Source organism: Trachypithecus francoisi, unplaced genomic scaffold (genome assembly GCF_009764315.1).
Source record: "Trachypithecus francoisi isolate TF-2019V2 unplaced genomic scaffold, Tfra_2.0 Lachesis_group12, whole genome shotgun sequence".
Taxonomy (NCBI): domain Eukaryota; kingdom Metazoa; phylum Chordata; class Mammalia; order Primates; family Cercopithecidae; genus Trachypithecus; species Trachypithecus francoisi.
The window spans coordinates 50,769,473-50,787,247 of NW_022681457.1; the positions used below are offsets into that span (position 1 = coordinate 50,769,473).

Consider the following 17,775-nt stretch of genomic DNA (forward strand, 5'->3'; position numbering starts at 1 on the left):
AAGTTTCTCTGATAAATCACTGAATTCTTCCCGTGTGCTTTATTGAAGTTCATTGAGTTTCCTTGAAACAGCTATTTTGAACTCTCTGAGACATCACACATCTCCATCACTTGAGGGTTGTTTCCTGGTGCCTTATTTTGTTTGTTTCATGAAATTGTGGTTCCTAAATACTTTCTTAAAATTTTTCTTTGAGAGAGTCTCACTCACTTTGTTGCCTAGGCTCGAGTGCAGTGGAGCAATCTTGGCTCACTGCAGCCTCTGCCTCCCAGGTTCAAGCGGTTCTCCAACCTCTGCCTCCTGAGTAGCTGAGATTACAGGCATGTACTACCACTGCTGGCTAATTTTTATATTTTTAGTAGAGATAGGGTTTTACCATGTTGGACAGACTGGTCTTAAACTCCTTACCTCAGGTGATCCACCCACCTCAGCCTCCCAGTTGTTGGCGTGAGCCACTGTGCCCGATCCCTGAGTATTCTTCATGCCTTTGGCCTGCCACAACATCTGAACATTGAGGGATTAGCTGTGTATTCCCCGTTCACAGTCTGGTCGTGGTTTGTTCCTGTTATTCCAGAAATTCTAAGCAGGGCAATTATTGTGTTCTCCGAGCTCTTGGCCACTATCACTGTTTCAGCACTAGATGGCACCGTAAGCCCAGGTTTGCAGTGAATTCACAGTTGGTTTGTGTTCTGGCCCAGATCAACTAGGGGAGAGACTGGAGGGTAGTTTGTCTCTCTGGGTGTGTGAGTTTCCATCTGGGGCCAGGACACGTTAGGCACTGTGTCACTCTGCTCAGTGCTTGGGCCTCACCATGGCATGCTCCAAAACAACATTGTGTATCTGTTCCCTTCTCCTCCTTTCAAGCATCAGTGTCTCCACACTGTGCTGCCTGGGGTTGAGGGAAGAGGTGGAGCAGGCAATATTGTGGCCAGATGGCCACTGTAATGCTAGGTCACACCCAAAAACCACAGCTGCCAAGACAAGCACAGCACAGGGGTATGCTCAAGACCCATGCAACTATGGCCTGCCTCCTGCTGTGGTTTATTTGTGGCTCAAGGCCACTGCAGACATAGTGATGTAGCCCAGAGTCCATTCCACTGAGGCCGTGTCTCTCTGCCTGACACTGAAGTGAGTTCAGAGGCACGATCTTTGGTTGCCAGCTAGGGGTCAGTGGGACATCAGATTTTGCCCAGTGTGGAGTTTTACCATGGCAGGCTTGTCACCAAGTCAAGATCAAAGTCCTGCTTTTATATCCCTCTTTTTCCCCCAGTAGATGGAGTCAGTCTCCAAGCTGTGCTGCCTAGGGTTGGAAGAAGGATAATGCCCAATCCTGCCACCAGGACTACTACATCCCCGGGGCACCAACCAGGCCCATACCACTATAGCCTTCCTGCTGCTGCAGTTCACTCATGGCCTGAGGCTACTGTAGATGCCAGGACACACGTCTGTCACACTAAGGCCACAGGTTTCCACATATTGGCAGGATGGGTCCTTGTCTGAGTACCTTGGTCTGCGGTTAAGGGCCATGGGTTTCTGCCCGGTGTTGGGTTTTACCGCGGTAGGCCCGGTACTGAGCTACAAGTCAAAAGTCCTGCAGTCACTTCCTCTCCTTACCCCAAGTGGGCTGTGTCTCTCTGTGTGCTGTGCTTATAGTTGGGGGAGAGGTGATTCAGGCATTGCACCTCTGTCTTTCCTCCCCTCTTCAGTTGATCTTTTCTTAGTAATGCTAAAGCCAGAAACAGTCATCTCTGATCTGATTCCTTGGCTCTTGTGAAGTTACTTTCATGCATAGATAACGTTCAAATTGATGTTTCTGTGGGGAGTCAGTCACTTGAGAGTCTTATTCTGCCATCTTGACTCTGCCTCTTCTCCAAATTCTATTTATCAGATAGAGGAAAGCATGAGTTCCTCAGCAGTGACAGGTTTTCCTTAATTCTAAAGGGAGACTATTAAATAACATAATGGACAAGTCATTAAAAAACAAACAAAAAAATAATCTGGCAAGCATAAGCCCTGCCCTCAAATTGCTCATAGTCTTTGAAGAGTGATCAGATAAAAAAGGGGGTAATTGTTTCAATAAGATACACAATATCAGAGCACACAAAGGAGGCATTCAACTAAATTCTAAAGAAAGGCATTGGAGGGGAAATTGTTTCCCAGGAAGAGTTGTTCTTCATCTTTGAAACAAAGTAAAAGTTAACAGGGCCAAGAAGAGACTTGAAAGAGATAAACTGAAGGAGAAAGGAGAGATGGTGCATACCAAAGGTGCAGCATGCTTAGTGGCTGAGCCAAGAGAGATGATTTCTTGAAGTAAAGTTTTATAATTTGATACAATTGGAGTTTAAGGAACAAAGTGCAAATAAATGGCAGTTGAAGTAGGCAGTAAAGGAAACTGTTAGGTATTTCTTCTGGCCTGTGAGAAATAAGGAATAATTTCCTGAGATACTAAGAGTATCATGAACAAAGAAATTTTGCAGACCTCTGGCTTTGTACATAATATTAAAGAACAAATCTGTGAAAGCGGTTCATAAAGTGTTTTCTGATGAATGTGTAAGGATTGAAACAAAAATATTTGGAGGAATGGAACTGGCTTAAACTATTTTTTTATCTAAGCATTTTTTGCCTCAGTCCACTTTACCTGAAACTAGACAATAGGAATTTGGGATTTTATTCTTTGACAATAGATATGTGTTAGTGTTTTTGACAACTAGCCAAGGGTAGACACTTAAACTTTGGAAGCCAAATGGATCGTAGGACTTATATTCCATTATAAATACTGAAAAATCTAGACAGTATTTTGGCTCAGGTAGAAGATCACTGTTTATCTGTAGAGTGACAGGTCAGAAATATAATTTCTAACAGGTGCACATTACCTATTTTAGGAATTCTTAACCTAGGATCCATGGAACCTGGTAATTATATATAACAACATTAAATTTTCTTTGTACTGTTTTTTGTTGGAGTTTCAAAGGAATTCTTAGCTAGAAACAGGCGGGGCATGTGATTCATGCCTGTAAACCCAGCACTTTGGGAGGTCAAGGTGGGAGGATCACTTAGGCCAGGAGTTTGAGATCAGCCTGGACAACATGGCAAAATCCCATCTCTACCAAAAAAAAGAGAGAGAGAGAGAGAGAGAGATTTATAGAAATCAACTAATCAACTACTTCATATTTTGCATAATACACCTGCAGGCATAAGGTAAATTGATATGAAAACGAAGACTAGATCCCATATCACCCATTGGCTCACCTTTTTCACTATTTTGCATGATATATAATTTTTAGAAATTAAGAATGAATGTAGAAAGTATTCGCATCAACTTATCTATATGGGTATAAGGAATTCTCAAAAAATTAAAGAATATCTTTGAATTAATGAGGTCTGTGATTCAAGGTACAAAAAGGCTGCAGTATTTCTTTTTCTTTTCTATGTCCTTCATAACTCAAGTCCGCTCCCCAGAGGTAACCATTATCTGTGGTTTCTTGTGTTTCAGAATTTAAACATTTTAAATCCAATGGTATTATAGTAATAGACTTTGAAACAGTAAATGATATAGAAATAGCTAGAACATAACTTTGGTTGTTGTAAATGTAGATTAGCTGTGCTTAACTAATTGGATTTTCATTTTAAAGTGACTGTGCTGTGTATTGTCTTAGCTTCCATCAATAGAACACAGTTTAGAGGTGTTCTCAAGTAGTGATACTTTTGTAGTGAGTCAACCAAATTACCAATTGATGTACTTTGTCTTGAAATAGACAGTTGGCCGTTCATATCTGTGGATTCTTCATCTGCAGATTCAACCATTTGCAGATTCAAAGTATTAGGGAAAAATAACAAATTAACTGAAAATAATACAAATAATACAGCATAGCAACTATTTACTTACCGCTTGTATTGTGTATTATAAATAATTAGAGAGTAAAGTATGGGGTGTGTATTTAGATTATATGCAAATACTAAACCATTTTATATAAGTGATTTGGGCATCTTTAGATTGTGGTATATAGTGGGATCCTGGAACCAGCCTTCCACACATAACAAATAACAACTGTATAAATGGAGCTCTGAATATAGTTTTCCCAAGCCCTAGTACATTTAATTTATTAACTAAAAAGTGGTCATAAGGGTATCTATTTTGCCAGTATTATTTTTAAGAAGTTTCTTACAGAAGATGAAATTACTCACGTATTGAATTTTTTTATTTGTATAAATTTAAGGGATACAAGTGCAGTTTTGTTACATGAATATATTGTGTAGTGATGAAGTCTGAGCTTTTAGTGTTTACCTATAGAATTTAATAGTACTTTTTATTTATTAAGTGACTACAGTGATCCAGTACTTGTATTTAGAACTTCATTTACAATATTTGTGAATTATCACAATATCTCTAAAAGGTGGCCACTATTATTATTTAGATTTTGTAGACTATTAAAACTGAGTATTTGAAAAGTTAAGTAACTTGCCCAGGGTTCACAGTGTAGGGGTTGGGATCTAACCTGGGTTCCTAAGATACCAAAATCCGCTATCTTTACACAGCCTTTGTGTGTAGATGTGTTGTGTTCACTTTATTTTAATATAAATCTATTTGTCAAGTAATGCTATTTAGTGAGTGGCCAGTGAGTTCTTGAATTTATTATTTTGTGTGGTTATAATAAAAGTCAATAAGTAGTTGGTCTGTTGCTTATTAAGGAGATAAATATAGTTAAATGTAATGTAATCAAGAAAGACTCTCTTAGGCTGAAAACACTGCATATTTACTGAGCAGCCAACTCTCCTAAACTCCCACATTTGTATGTTTATTTTTTTCTGTAGGGGGATTCCCGAAGTCTTCCGTTTTCTGAGAATGTGAGTGCTGTTCAAAAATTAGACTTTTCAGATACAGTGGTGCAACAGAAATTGGATGATATCAAGGATCGAATTAAGAGAGAAATAAGGAAAGAACTGAAAATCAAAGAAGGAGCTGAAAATCTGAGGAAAGTCACAACAGATAAAAAAAGTTTGGCTTACGTAGACAACATTTTGAAAAAATCAAATAAAAAATTAGAAGAACTTCATCACAAGCTACAGGAATTAAATGCACATATTGTTGTATCAGATCCAGAAGATATTACAGGTATAGTAATGCTTTATTTGATGTTTATATGGTATATTTAAAAAAATGTATCTTTTTAGAAAATAGTAAGTTTTGGTACATGAATAGTTTTTAGCTTTTCTGAAAGTACACAGACTTTTCTCTTTTGGTTAAGGTCTTATTTATATTCTGTTCAGAAGGGCAGAAGTTGATAGGTATGGAAATTGAAATGTTTAGTTAGAATTTAATAACCCTAATGTATTCTCTCTTACTCTTTGTTGGTAGGACATTACTTAGAATGAGTCTCCAGTATTAATGTTTTGTATTGAGTCAATCACATGCTCTTACCTGATTTATCCTGTAATCAACAGCACAAGTTTGCCAGCTGACTTAAAGTTAAAACTGTGTTCTTTGAACAAGAGATGGTTTTATTCTTTGCAGATGTAATTAATCAGACCTATGGCCTTCATTCTTTGTGCTCTAAGCAACTGAATTAACAACTAAACTACTAGGCATGGTGTTCAAAAAAAAAAACACTATATATGTTCACAAAGAAAAACAATAGAAAAAACTGTTACACATTGCTTTTATTTTCTTTAAGTATAGAAAATAAAAGGGAAAATATAACCTATGATTTCAATATAAAAACATAATTTTTAAACAATAGAATTAATATTTATGTTGGAATTTTTTTAATGGTACAGAAAGTAAAAATTTAAAAACCACCTCTTTCTTTCTTAGACTGTCTCCTTAAAGGTAACATTACTTTTTGTTGTATATCCTTCCAGATAAAAAAAATTCTGTTTGTGCCAATATTCACCCATCAGTATGTATAGTCTTTCTTTAACTTTTTATACAAAAACTTATGTAAGATACATTTGGTCTTATCCTTGCAATAATAATTGCAAGGATATTTGCATTTGGTTCAAGGTCTCAAGACATTATCAATCTCTATAACTGTCAATTTTTTTGTTTGCAAAGAAAAAGAGTATGAGAGTGTATAGAGTAATATAGCTATAGCATGGTAGAAAATTTAGAAGAACCTGTGTGATTAGCTAATAAATAATAGATATAAGTAATTTTGATTTTGATTAAGAAAATACATAAATTTGGCTAAGAACCTTAAATATTTACCATCTCAAAAGTTGCAGAAAACGCTACTGATATTTAGTGTTCTTGTTAAAACTTGGTTTTCGACATCACTTTCAACATCTGGGTTTTAGGGCTCTTGTTAGGAGGCTGTCTATGTAGAGATTTCAACCTTGTAAGAATAATTGAAACTTTAAAATGAAAGAAGTAATAGGAAACCCACCTTCTAATTTTAGATTGAAATAATCCCAAAGATGTAAATTAATTTTTTCAGAATCACCAATCTAGTTAAAAAGAACCCTTCAGCTCTTCATCTAGTATCCTTACGCACTCAATAATTATGTTAATAAATGGAAATAATGTATTACGAAAATGCTGTTTTTAGTAATATTATATAAACTTAGAAATAGCCTGTTCCATGGAACTCTGCCAAACTCTACGTTGTTTTTTTTGTTTTTTTTTTTTTTGCCTGTTACATCTTTAAGAGCAGTCTAAAATAAGAAACAGCACTGGAGCTTTAAACTCTGTTTATTTAGAGAAATTTTCTTCCTCACAGAATACTGATAACTACCTTGTGATTCACTGGAATATAGAAGAGTTTTATCAACACGAGGAGCCCATTTGGTTTCCCCATTCCTTTTGTAAAAGTTAACTTTACTGTGGCCGGGCACAGTGGCTCATGCCTGTAATCCTAGCACTTTGGGAAGCCAAGGCAGGCAGATCACTTGAGGCCAGGAGTTCAAGACTAGCCAGGCCAACATGGTGAAACCCTGTCTCTACTAAAAATATAAAAATTAGTTGATGTGGTGGCAGTGCCTGTAGTTCCAGCTACTCAGGAGGCTGAGGCCTGAAAATTTCTTGAACCCAGGAAGCGGAGGTTGTGTTGAGCCAAGATCGTGCCACTGCACTCCAGCCTGGGCAACAGAGAGCAATTCTGTCTCAAAAAAAAAAATAAGTTTATTGAAGTATAAATTACATATGACAAAATGCACATATTTTAAGTACATGATTTAAAGATTTTTAATAAATGTGTGTGTGCACCCAGCTAACCATCTCTACAATCGATCCAGAACATTTTCATCACTTCAGTGGTTCTCATATATTCCTTCCCAGCTAAACCATGATCCCCAACCCTGGCTGTAGGAACCCACTGATCCATCTTCTATCACTTTAGATTGAATTTGTCTTTCCTCGTGTTTTATATAAAGAAATTACCTCCTTTAAGTCCTATCAAATTCCTGAGCACCCTTAAAAACCAATTTTTAGGTGTTACTATAAAACCTTCCATGACATTTTCTGCTCTGTCTTCTCTGTGCTACTTTATCCATTCATTGTTGCATTGTAACATATTTCTGTACATGTTTATATCACTTACTAAACTGTCTTCTCCTTGAGGGGAGGGACATGTGTTCACTCATCTATTTTAAAGACTTATTACAGAAACTGAAACATAGTAGGTGTTCACTTGTGAATATTATATCTCAAAATAGAAAAACACCCAGCAAATCCACATCTTACATTAGTCTTTAGAATTAGTATCAAAGCCTAGTTATTATGACACTTGAAACATTAAATAACTTAGAAAACAAAGACTTAAGCCAGAAACTTATTATACTGACCATTTTTAATACTGACATTTCAGATAATTGGAGGGCAGATGATACATGAAATACAACTTTATACTGTGACTTCTTAATACTTCAGTTTGTTTAGACTTGATGAGTTCGTCAGATTTTTATTTTATTTAAAAAAATTCTGTTTGCAAATGGCACATTTACACAACTTGGTAATAAGTTATTTTTTCTTTTTCCCGCTTTACTAACTTAACAACATAAAAAGCAACAATCACAACATAGAGGATTAAAATTAATGTCATTAATTGTAGGCCAGTTAGCCATAAAATTTTAGATGTTTTACCTTGCACACTAAGGTAAACTTATTTTAGATTAGGTCTGGCAAGAAGATTCAAGGACATTGTGCTTTGCTTTCAGTTCTGAAAGGTATGAGTGGATTTATAACAGAAGTGTTTGACTAATTCCTGTTGTCTTGTGGGTACATAAGCTTAGTAAGCAGAACAAATGACTTAAGGAAAGAGGGACAGAATTTAAATCTGCATTATGTAAAGCATTACTAAGTGGTTAGGGGACTTGTTCTTTTTTTTTCTTTTTCTTCTTTTTTTTTTTTTTTGAGATGGAGTCTCCCTGTGTCACCAGGCTAGAGTGCAGTGGTGCAATCTCGGCTCACTGCAACCTCCGCCTCCCGCCTTCAAGTGATCCTACTGCCTCAGCCTCCCAAGTAGCTGGTACTACAGGCTCCACGCCACCACCCCCAGCTAATTTTTGTATTTTTAGTAGAGGCAGGGTTTCATCATGTTGGCCGGGATAGTCTTGATCTCTTGACCTTGTGATTCGCCCACCTTGGCTTCCCAAAGTGCTGGGATTACAGGCGTGAGCCATCCCGCCTGGCCAGGGACTTGTTCTTAATTCACCTCTGTAATAATGATCTCTTTGAATCTTTAGTTTGTTGTTTGTAAAATAAGGATTTTTATCAGGTGAACTTTTAAACTATAAAACTCTGAAATGTTCCTTATTGTAATGTCAAGGTCTGATTGTTTGAGAAAGTTATTTGTATATTAAATGTATTCATTCTTAATAGTAGTAGGTAATGAATTATTTCTTTTCTCATCATGCCCATGATACTCTGAGCTTCTTGTTCATCTTCTATATACTTTAAAGATGATCATATGATTTTTGCCCATAAGATTATCCCCATAGGAGCAGAAAAATCATTTAAGAAAATTCAGCATTGTTTCATGATAAAAAATTCTGTGTACAAATTAGGTATAGAAGAAATGTTTCTCAACACAAGAAGGTCTATATATGACAAGCCCACAATTAACATTGTACTTAATGGTGAAAAGCTGAAAGCTTTTCTTCTAAGATCAGAACAAGATCAGGATGCCCACTCTCAACACTTCTTTTCAGCATAGTCTCTAACCCCTAGCTAGAGCACTTAGGCAAGAAAACGAAATAAAAGATATACAAATAGGAAAGGAAGAAGTGAAATTGTCTGTTTGCGAACAACACAATCTTACATATATGTATAAAATTCTAAAGACTCCACCATAAAGCTGTTAGAACTAATAAAGGAATTCAGTCAAGTTGCAGGATACAAAATCAGCATACAAAAGTCAGTATCATTTCTATATACTAACTATATAATATCAGAACAAAATTAAGAAAACAGTCTCATTAATAGAATAAAACATACCTAGTAAATTTAACCAAGAATTGAAAGATCTCTGTATAGAAAACTATAAAACATTGATGAAAGAAATTGAAGATGGTACAAATAAATGGAAAAATCTCCTGTGTTCATGAATTGGAAGAATTAATATTGTTAAAATGTCCAGACTACCCAATGTGATCTACAGATTCAAGGTAATTCGTATCAAAATCCCAACATCATTCTTCACAGGACTAGAAAAAAAAATCCTAAAATTTGTATGGAATCAGAAAAGACTCTGCACCGTCTTGAGCAAAAAGAACAAAACTAGAAGCATCACATTACCAAATTGCAAAATATTACAAAGCTATAGTAATCCAAACAACATGATAATGACATAAAAAATAGACTCATTTAACCAATGGAATAGAAAAGAGAGCCCAGAAATAAACCCACACAATTCAAGTCAATTGATTTTTGACAAATCTGCCAAGAACACATGGTGGGGACTCAACAGTCTTCAATAAATGGTGTTGGGAAGACTGGATATCCACCTGCAGAAGAATGAAAATGGACCTTTATCTTACCCTTATACATAATACCTTTATATCTTATACCTTTAAACCTTATACCTTTATACCTTATACCTTTATCTTACCTCATACATTTATAAGACTTAAATGTCGGTCATTAAACTATAAAACTGCTAGAAGAAAATATAGATGGTAAACTGTTTGACATTGATCAAGGCAGTGATTTCTTAAAAGCAGAGGCAACCAAAGCAAAAACAGATAAATTGGGTTTGCATCAAACTGGATACTTCTGCACAGCAAAGGAAACAACAGAGTGAAGAGACAACCCAAAGAATAGGAGAAAATATTTATAAATTGTATATTGGATAAGGGGTCAATAAGGAACTCAGACTACTGAATTCAAGGAAAAGAAATAATCTTATTTTAAAAATGGGCAAAGGACCTGAGTAGACATTTATCAAAAGAAGTCATACAAATGGCCAACAGATAATATGAAAAAATGATCAGTATCTGTAGCCATCAGAGAAATGCAAATTAAAACCACCATGAGATACCCCCTCATACCTATTAGATTGGCTATTGTCAAAAAAATTGAAGATAAGTGTTGGCAAGGATATGGAGAAAAGGAAGCCTGGTGCATTGTTGGTGGTATTGTAAAATTAGTATGGCCACTTGGGAAGACAGTGTGGAGGTTTCTGAGAAAACTAAAAATAGGATTATTATGTAATCCAGCAATTCCTCTTCTGGGTATATATTTAAAGAAATTGAAATCAGCATGTCGAAGAGATGTCTGCCCTCGTATGTTCATTCCAGCATTATATAGCCAAGATATCCAAACAACTGAAGTGCCCATCAACAGATAAATGTATTTTTAAGACATGGTATATAAACACAGTGCAATACTATTCAGCCTTAAAGATGTAGGAAATTCTGCCATTTGCAACATGAATGAACTTAGAGGACCTTATGCTAAATGAAATAAACCAGACACAGAAAGACAAATAGCTAATGATCTCACTTACGTGTGAAATCTTAAAAAGACCAACTCATCGAAGTAGAAGAGAATGCTGATTACCAGAGGCTTGAGCTGGGGAGGAGGAGGATGGGTAAATGGGAAAGAGGAAGATGTTGGTCACAGGTTAAAAAGTTTTAGACAGGTGGAATAAGTTGTGGTGATCTATTACACAGCATGGTGTCTATAGTTAATAGCGATGTATTGTATACTTCAAAATAGCTAAAAGAAAGGTTGTTAAATCTCACTGTGAATAAATACATATTTGAGGTGATAGATACCTTAGCCTAGTTTGATCATTCTACAATGTATAAATGTAATGAAACATCACATTGTACCCCATAAATATGTAATTTGTTGATTAGAAATAAAAATTGTTTAAAGGGGTATTGTTGTCATCATATGTGGAAATTACAGTGATGGTTAGCTGAGGCTAAATGTACCTTATGAAAAAAGATTACTCATTTCTGTAAAATGGAGTGGTAATCTAAGCCTTAGTTGGAACCTAACACTCATTTGGGAAAGAGCCAGTTTCCTGAATCTTGGTTTCTTTAGGTATATAATCACTGAAGAAGACTATAAGAACTTTTTTTATGTTTTATTAAGTATAGATAATAATGTGGGTAGTGTATAGTCTCTGTTTTCATCTCAGTTTTCTTGTGCCATTCTTATATTTTCAAACCCCACCAAGCTTAAATTGGTTTCTACTTATTTGGTGAATGTTTTCTTTAATATTTGAAATATTCAGAAGGGAAATACTAATTTAGTAATATAATATACCTAATATTATATTGGGATTTTGTGGGGTTAATCTTAGCAAATTCTTCTAAATTCCTAAAATATATCTATATTGAGGGAACTTTGTTCATGACTAAAGAATAGTTTATGGTCTTGGATGAATAGAAATGAAGATTTAATTTTCTTTTTATCTGTTGCCCTGCCCATTTCAATAGTGTGATCATTAGTAAGTTGCTCTTTTCAACTCCTGGATTTGTTTCCTCATCTTTAAAATCTTGAGATTAAATGTATAGATTCCCTAATACTTGAATTCTTTTTATGATGTGTTTTCTAAAACAGTTAATATGTAGTAAAATTGTATATATATTTTTAGTATACCTCTCCATGAATTCTAAGATAAATTCATCTAACTGCCACCACATTCAGAAAAAGGAATACTTCCAATGCCCTATAAATCTCCCTCATGTTCTTTCTTTTTTTTTTTTTTTTTTTTTTTTTTTTGAGACGGAGTCTCGCTCTGTCGCCCAGGCTGGAGTGCAGTGGCCGGATCTCAGCTCACTGCAAGCTCCGCCTCCAAGGTTTACGCCATTCTCCTGCCTCAGCCTCCCGAGTAGCTGGGACTACAGGCGCCCGCCACCTCGCCCGGCTAGTTTTTTGTATTTTTTTAGTAGAGACGGGGTTTCACCGTGTTAGCCAGGATGGTCTCGATCTCGTGACCTCGTGATCCGCCTGTCTCGGCCTCCCAAAGTGCTGGGATTACAGGCTTGAGCCACCGCGCCCGGCCATGTTCTTTCTTTATAGTCACACCCTTCCTCACCTCTGTATGCCCTGACAACCACTGATCTGTTCTGTCACTATAGTTCTCTTTTGAAGAATGTCATGTACATAGAATTATAAAGTATATAAGTTTCTGAGACTTCTTTCCCTCCGCATATTGCCTTTGAGACTCCTTCAAGTTGTTGTGTATATCAGTAGTTCATTTTTTTTTATTCCTGAGCAATAGTTGATTGTATAAATGTGCTATAATTTATCCATTCACAAAGAACTTTAGGGTGGTTTTCCAATTTTTGGCAATTATCAGTAAAGCTGCTATAAATATTCATGTACAGGTTTTTGTGTGAATAAAGTTTTTGGTTCACTGTAGTAAATACTGAAGAGTAGGATTGCTGAGTCATATGGAAGCCTATGTTTAACATTGTAAGAAGATGGCTGGGCACAGTGGCTCATGTCTAAAATCTCAGCACTTTGGGAGGTGGAGGTGGGGGAATCATTTGAGCTCAGGAGTTTGAGACCAGCCTGGGCAGCATAGTGAGACTTCATCTCCACGAAAAATTTAAAAATTAGCCAAGTATGGTGGTGTGCACCTGTAATCCCAGCTACTTGGGAGGCTGAGGTGGGAGGATTACTTGAGCCTGAGAGTTTGAGGCTACATTGAGCCATGATCGTGCCACTGCACTCCAGCCTGGGCAACAGAGCAAGACCTGGTCTTTAAAAAGAAGGAAATAAACTGCCAAATGTATTCTAGAGTAGTGGTATTTTTCATTCCCACCATCAGTGAATGAGAGTTCTAGTTGTTCCACATTCTCTCCAGCACTTGATATTATTCATATATTTTTAAACCAGTCTAACAAGTATGTAGTAGTTAATATACATTATCGTCATAGAGGAAATTAAGAAAAATAGAGCAGCACCATCTTAAAGAGAATTTATGAAGGAACAGTGCATGCCCTAGGTACAGAGTTATGTACAGAATGAAGAAGTCTCCTCTAATGATAGGTGCAGTTTTCAAACATTAAGATATTGCAGATAGAGGCAGTTCTGTATTTTTTCTACCTAGGTTGCTTGTTTTACCTTAAAAATTATTCTAACTCAATCACGTGAACCCAGGAGGTGGAGGTTGCAGTGAGCCAAGATTGAGCCATTGCACTCCAGTCCAGGTGACAGTGCGAGACTCCATCTCAAAAAAAAAAAAATTCTAACTCACAGTGTTACCCCTGCCTATTTTTGTAACATATTAAGAAAGCTTAAACCAGAGGTTGTATTAGTTATAAAATATTTAACCAAAATTAGTTCAGTTGGTGATATATGACAAGGATTATCCCAAGTATATAAAATAGCCAATTAAGCCTCCGTTAATAATTGAGCATTCATTACAACCTGAGCAGGTTCCAGATGGCTATAAAAGGTAAAGTATCTTTCTTTAAATAAGAAAGTTGGACTTTAGGAGATGTATAAAGTTAACGTAATGGTAACACATGGCGAGATTCTGGAGCAGTTTATTTTTAAAATAGTAACTTAGAGACTTACAGGAGGAAGTATGTTAAGAATATAGATAAATAGTAAGCTAGTGATTTTGTATAATATTGACCTTATTAATTTAGATTTGGCTAAGTTTATTTCAACTATTAATATATTTCCCTTTAATTGTTTAATGCAGTAAACAGTGTTTCATAAGCAGGCATTCTGGCTATACAAGTACCACTTTATGAATATTGGACATAGAGAGCCAGCTTGCTATAAAATAAAGACTAAAGGTTATATTATCTGAGATGTCATCTGGCTGCACTGTTAAATTGTTGTGTGGTGTATACCACTTGGAATCTGTCGAGACCTTGGTTTTCTCATTTGTAGAATAAGAGGGACAGACAATATGTACCCTCTCTAGGGTGTTTTGTGAACGCAGTATTTTGATAGCTTGAGGAAAAGCATGAGACATCCAAGGCCATCTAAGTCTGAACATGAAACCCCATTTGGATGTAAAATAAAGTCTGAGGAGGCTTTCCTGGGTCTGGGAAGTAAAGACTGAAGAATTCAACCATATTCCTAATCTCCAAGACAATCAAGGAATCAGGGTAAGGCTAGACCTTAAGTAGTCAGAAGTCCTCTAAGAAGGATCGGGATTGCTCCTGTGTTCTAGAACTCTGTTTCATCTTGTAAGCCAACTGCTCAGTTGTGGTTTTAGAGAAAATACGAAAAGCACCAGCAACAGCAATCTATTGCTCTACACATTTGGGGGGAATCTAACAAATTCAGTATTTACTCGTTATTCTGGCATTGGCAAATCTTATCCTTAAGGAAATTTTAATCATATCCTATTTCCTGGTGACTTCCAAAGCTGTATCTCCAGCTAGGCTGTGTTTTCTGGGCTTCATCTGATAGTTTATAGCCGCCCTTTTGGATTATTACCTGTATGTCCTGTTGGCTTTGCCTCTCATCGTGTCTAAAATTGAACTCTTCTTTTCTTGGACCACTATCTCTGAATCTTTCTCTGTGTTTTCTGCCCTGTTAGTGGCGTGACCCAGTAATCTATAACTAAAACCTGATTTTTTAAAACCTTTTTCCCCACCTTCAACCTTCATTGTAAGTTTGTAAGTCACCAAGCCTTATAGATTCTACCTCTGATAACAGGACTGAAATCTGTATCTCCTCTCCATCTTTATTGCCACAGAGTACAAGTTCAGTATTTCTTTAATTCAACATAAACACTGCTGTCAGCATTTTTTAAAATCTAGAATTCAGATTCAGTCCTGTTAGTTACTTGATTTAAACTTTTCAGTGGATCTTCATTTGCTACAGAGTACAGTACAAATTTGCAGCATGGTAGAGATGCCTTTCAAATGGTCTGGCATCTGCCTCTATTATTTCAACTTTTTCTGCTGCTAATCCCAGCTCTAATTTTTTTCTCCTATCCCTATGTTTTCTCTTTTTTACCTCTTTTTTTACCTCTCTATGCTTATGCACATGTATGTGTGTAGATTAGCAGAATCTAGGTAATGGGTATATGGGTGCTCACTGTAAAATTCAACTTTGCAGTATGTTTGAAAATGTTCATATATACGCACATACACTCTGGTATATATAGACACACACATATCCATACAGGTACATATAAGGTGTCCCTTTTATATACACATATGTTATATTTTTACACACATGTACATAAACACACACACACACCTGAATCTAACCTCTTTGAGAAGAGGAATTTTGCCACCTGTACACAGGGTTGTTCTTTGCATAATACTTGGCAACATATGATATAACTAGTTCCCTGTATTAAGTTCCCTCTGTCCAAAATAACTTGCATAGTTTGTTTGTCAACTAGATTGTTCAATGACAAATCACCTTTCTATACTATACAATAAACTTAGAATACTTACATGCTGTTGTTGGCCATGTTCTATTTATATCATTTTAGCTTCAATTCCACAAATTAGATCTAAACATTATTGTTCTATATAGTCATTGTTGATTTATAATTACCCACATGCTGACCATTTTCCTTGTTCATGCTTCTCAGACCTACCTTCTAGAATGATCTTTTCTTGTACTTCCTAAAGTACAGTAGATACTTTAGAAAGACGATTTCACCTTTATATACAATTCTAAGTTGACATTTATTTTCTTTCAGCACTTAGAAACTATTATTTCGTGGTTGTCTGGATTCTACTCTTATTGAGGAAACAGCTGCCAGTCTCATGGTTGAAGCCATGTAGATCGTCTAGTTTCTATTAAGATATCCTTTGTCTTCAGTGTTCTGGACTTCAAGTATAATGGCGTAGATTTCATTTCATTTGATTTGCTTGGGATTTGTTGGGTTTCCTAAATCTGAGATTTATGTATTTCATCAATTATGGGAAATTGTTAGCCTCTGTCCCTTTGATTGTTGTACCTCCTGTTTTCCTTCTACGTAGTTTTTTGGGAACTTTAGATACATATTAATTTCTTCAAATCTGTCTCCATTTCTCTAATAGTTTCTTCTCCTGTGTATCAAACTTACTCTTTATCAAATATTGTGTTTCTAATTTTGTTATTACATATTTTTTTAATGCTAGAGGTTCTATTTTGTTAATCTTGGTAATTTTGATTGTCTCTTGTCCCAGTTGATACCCCTTGCATATAGCTTTACATATTTAACATACTTATTTCACAGTCTATATTGGATAAATACAATAAGTGAAATCTTTACAAGGCTAATCCTGTAATTTTTTTCTCATGGGGATTTATTTTCTGATTGAGCTTTGTAATTTGTAATTATGTGCTGGAACTGTCTGTATTAGTGGAATGCAGATTTGCTATATTTTTTTAAAAATTTGCCAGTTATTTATTTTGTTGCCACATAATTGAACACCTACACATTTAGAATTGATGCATATTTCTGGTGAATTGAACCTTCTATTATAATGAAATGACTTATCTGTAATCTTTCTGTCTTGAAGTATTTTTTGCCTTAAAGTATCTTTTGTCTGTTATCAATACAGGTTGTGGGTTGAGGTTAGTGATTGTGTGGAATACCTTTCTTCCATTTCCTTACTTTCAACTTTTCTGTATTATGTTTTAGGTATGTTTCTTAAAATAGCATATAGTTGGATTTATTTTATTCATTTGTTTTTACCTAATCTAATAATCTCTTTTACCTGGATCATTTAGCCTATTTAAATGATTGCTATTGCATTTGGGTTTATATTTAGTATCTTATTTTGTGCCTTTAATGTTTCTTTTTCTTTCTTTTCTTGCCATTTTTAGACTATTTTTTAAGAATCATTTATTAAAAGTTCGATTGTTTTAGAAATTGATTCATTTAGATAGTACATCGTGCATACTTATCAAAGGCAGTAGTCTGATTGCTGTTTTTATCTCTCGGACAATTTGAAGGCTTTAGAATGCTTTTATTTACCTACACCCTAGCTTATATTTTACTGTCTTACTAGGTTGGTGCAAAATTAATTGCAGTTTTTGCCATTGTAATTCTATTTTTTAAAAACCCCTTCATGACTTTTTTATTGGTTTATATAGTGGTCCTTTAAAATCACTCACATCTAAGCCACTTTATCTGTTTTGTTCTTTTTTGACCTACCAATTAGAATCACTTTTCTTCTTCCCAGAGTACATCCTTTTTTTTTTTTTTTTTTTTTTTGTTGTTGTTGTTGAGACGGAGTCTCGCTCTGTCGCCCAGGCTGGAGTGCAGTGGCCGGATCTCAGCTCACTGCAAGCTCCGCCTCCCGGGTTTACGCCATTCTCCTGCCTCAGCCTCCCGAGAAGCTGGGACTACAGGCGCCCGCCACCTCGCCCGCTAGTTTTTTGTATTTTTAGTAGAGACGGGGTTTCAC

The 17,775-nt window shown here is 35.8% G+C and overlaps 1 protein-coding gene across 8 annotated transcripts in view; it reads left to right on the plus strand.

Annotated features, from left to right (window-relative positions):
• The window catches only part of PKN2 (protein kinase N2), a 162,154-nt gene that overhangs the window by 65,711 nt on the left and 78,668 nt on the right, over positions 1-17,775 (plus strand). For all 8 annotated transcript variants that reach the window (XM_033225494.1, XM_033225493.1, XM_033225491.1 and 5 more), the window contains exon 2: positions 4,810-5,110. In XM_033225494.1, coding sequence (XP_033081385.1) covers positions 4,810-5,110 — 301 coding nt within the window. The remainder of the gene's footprint in view (positions 1-4,809; positions 5,111-17,775) is intronic.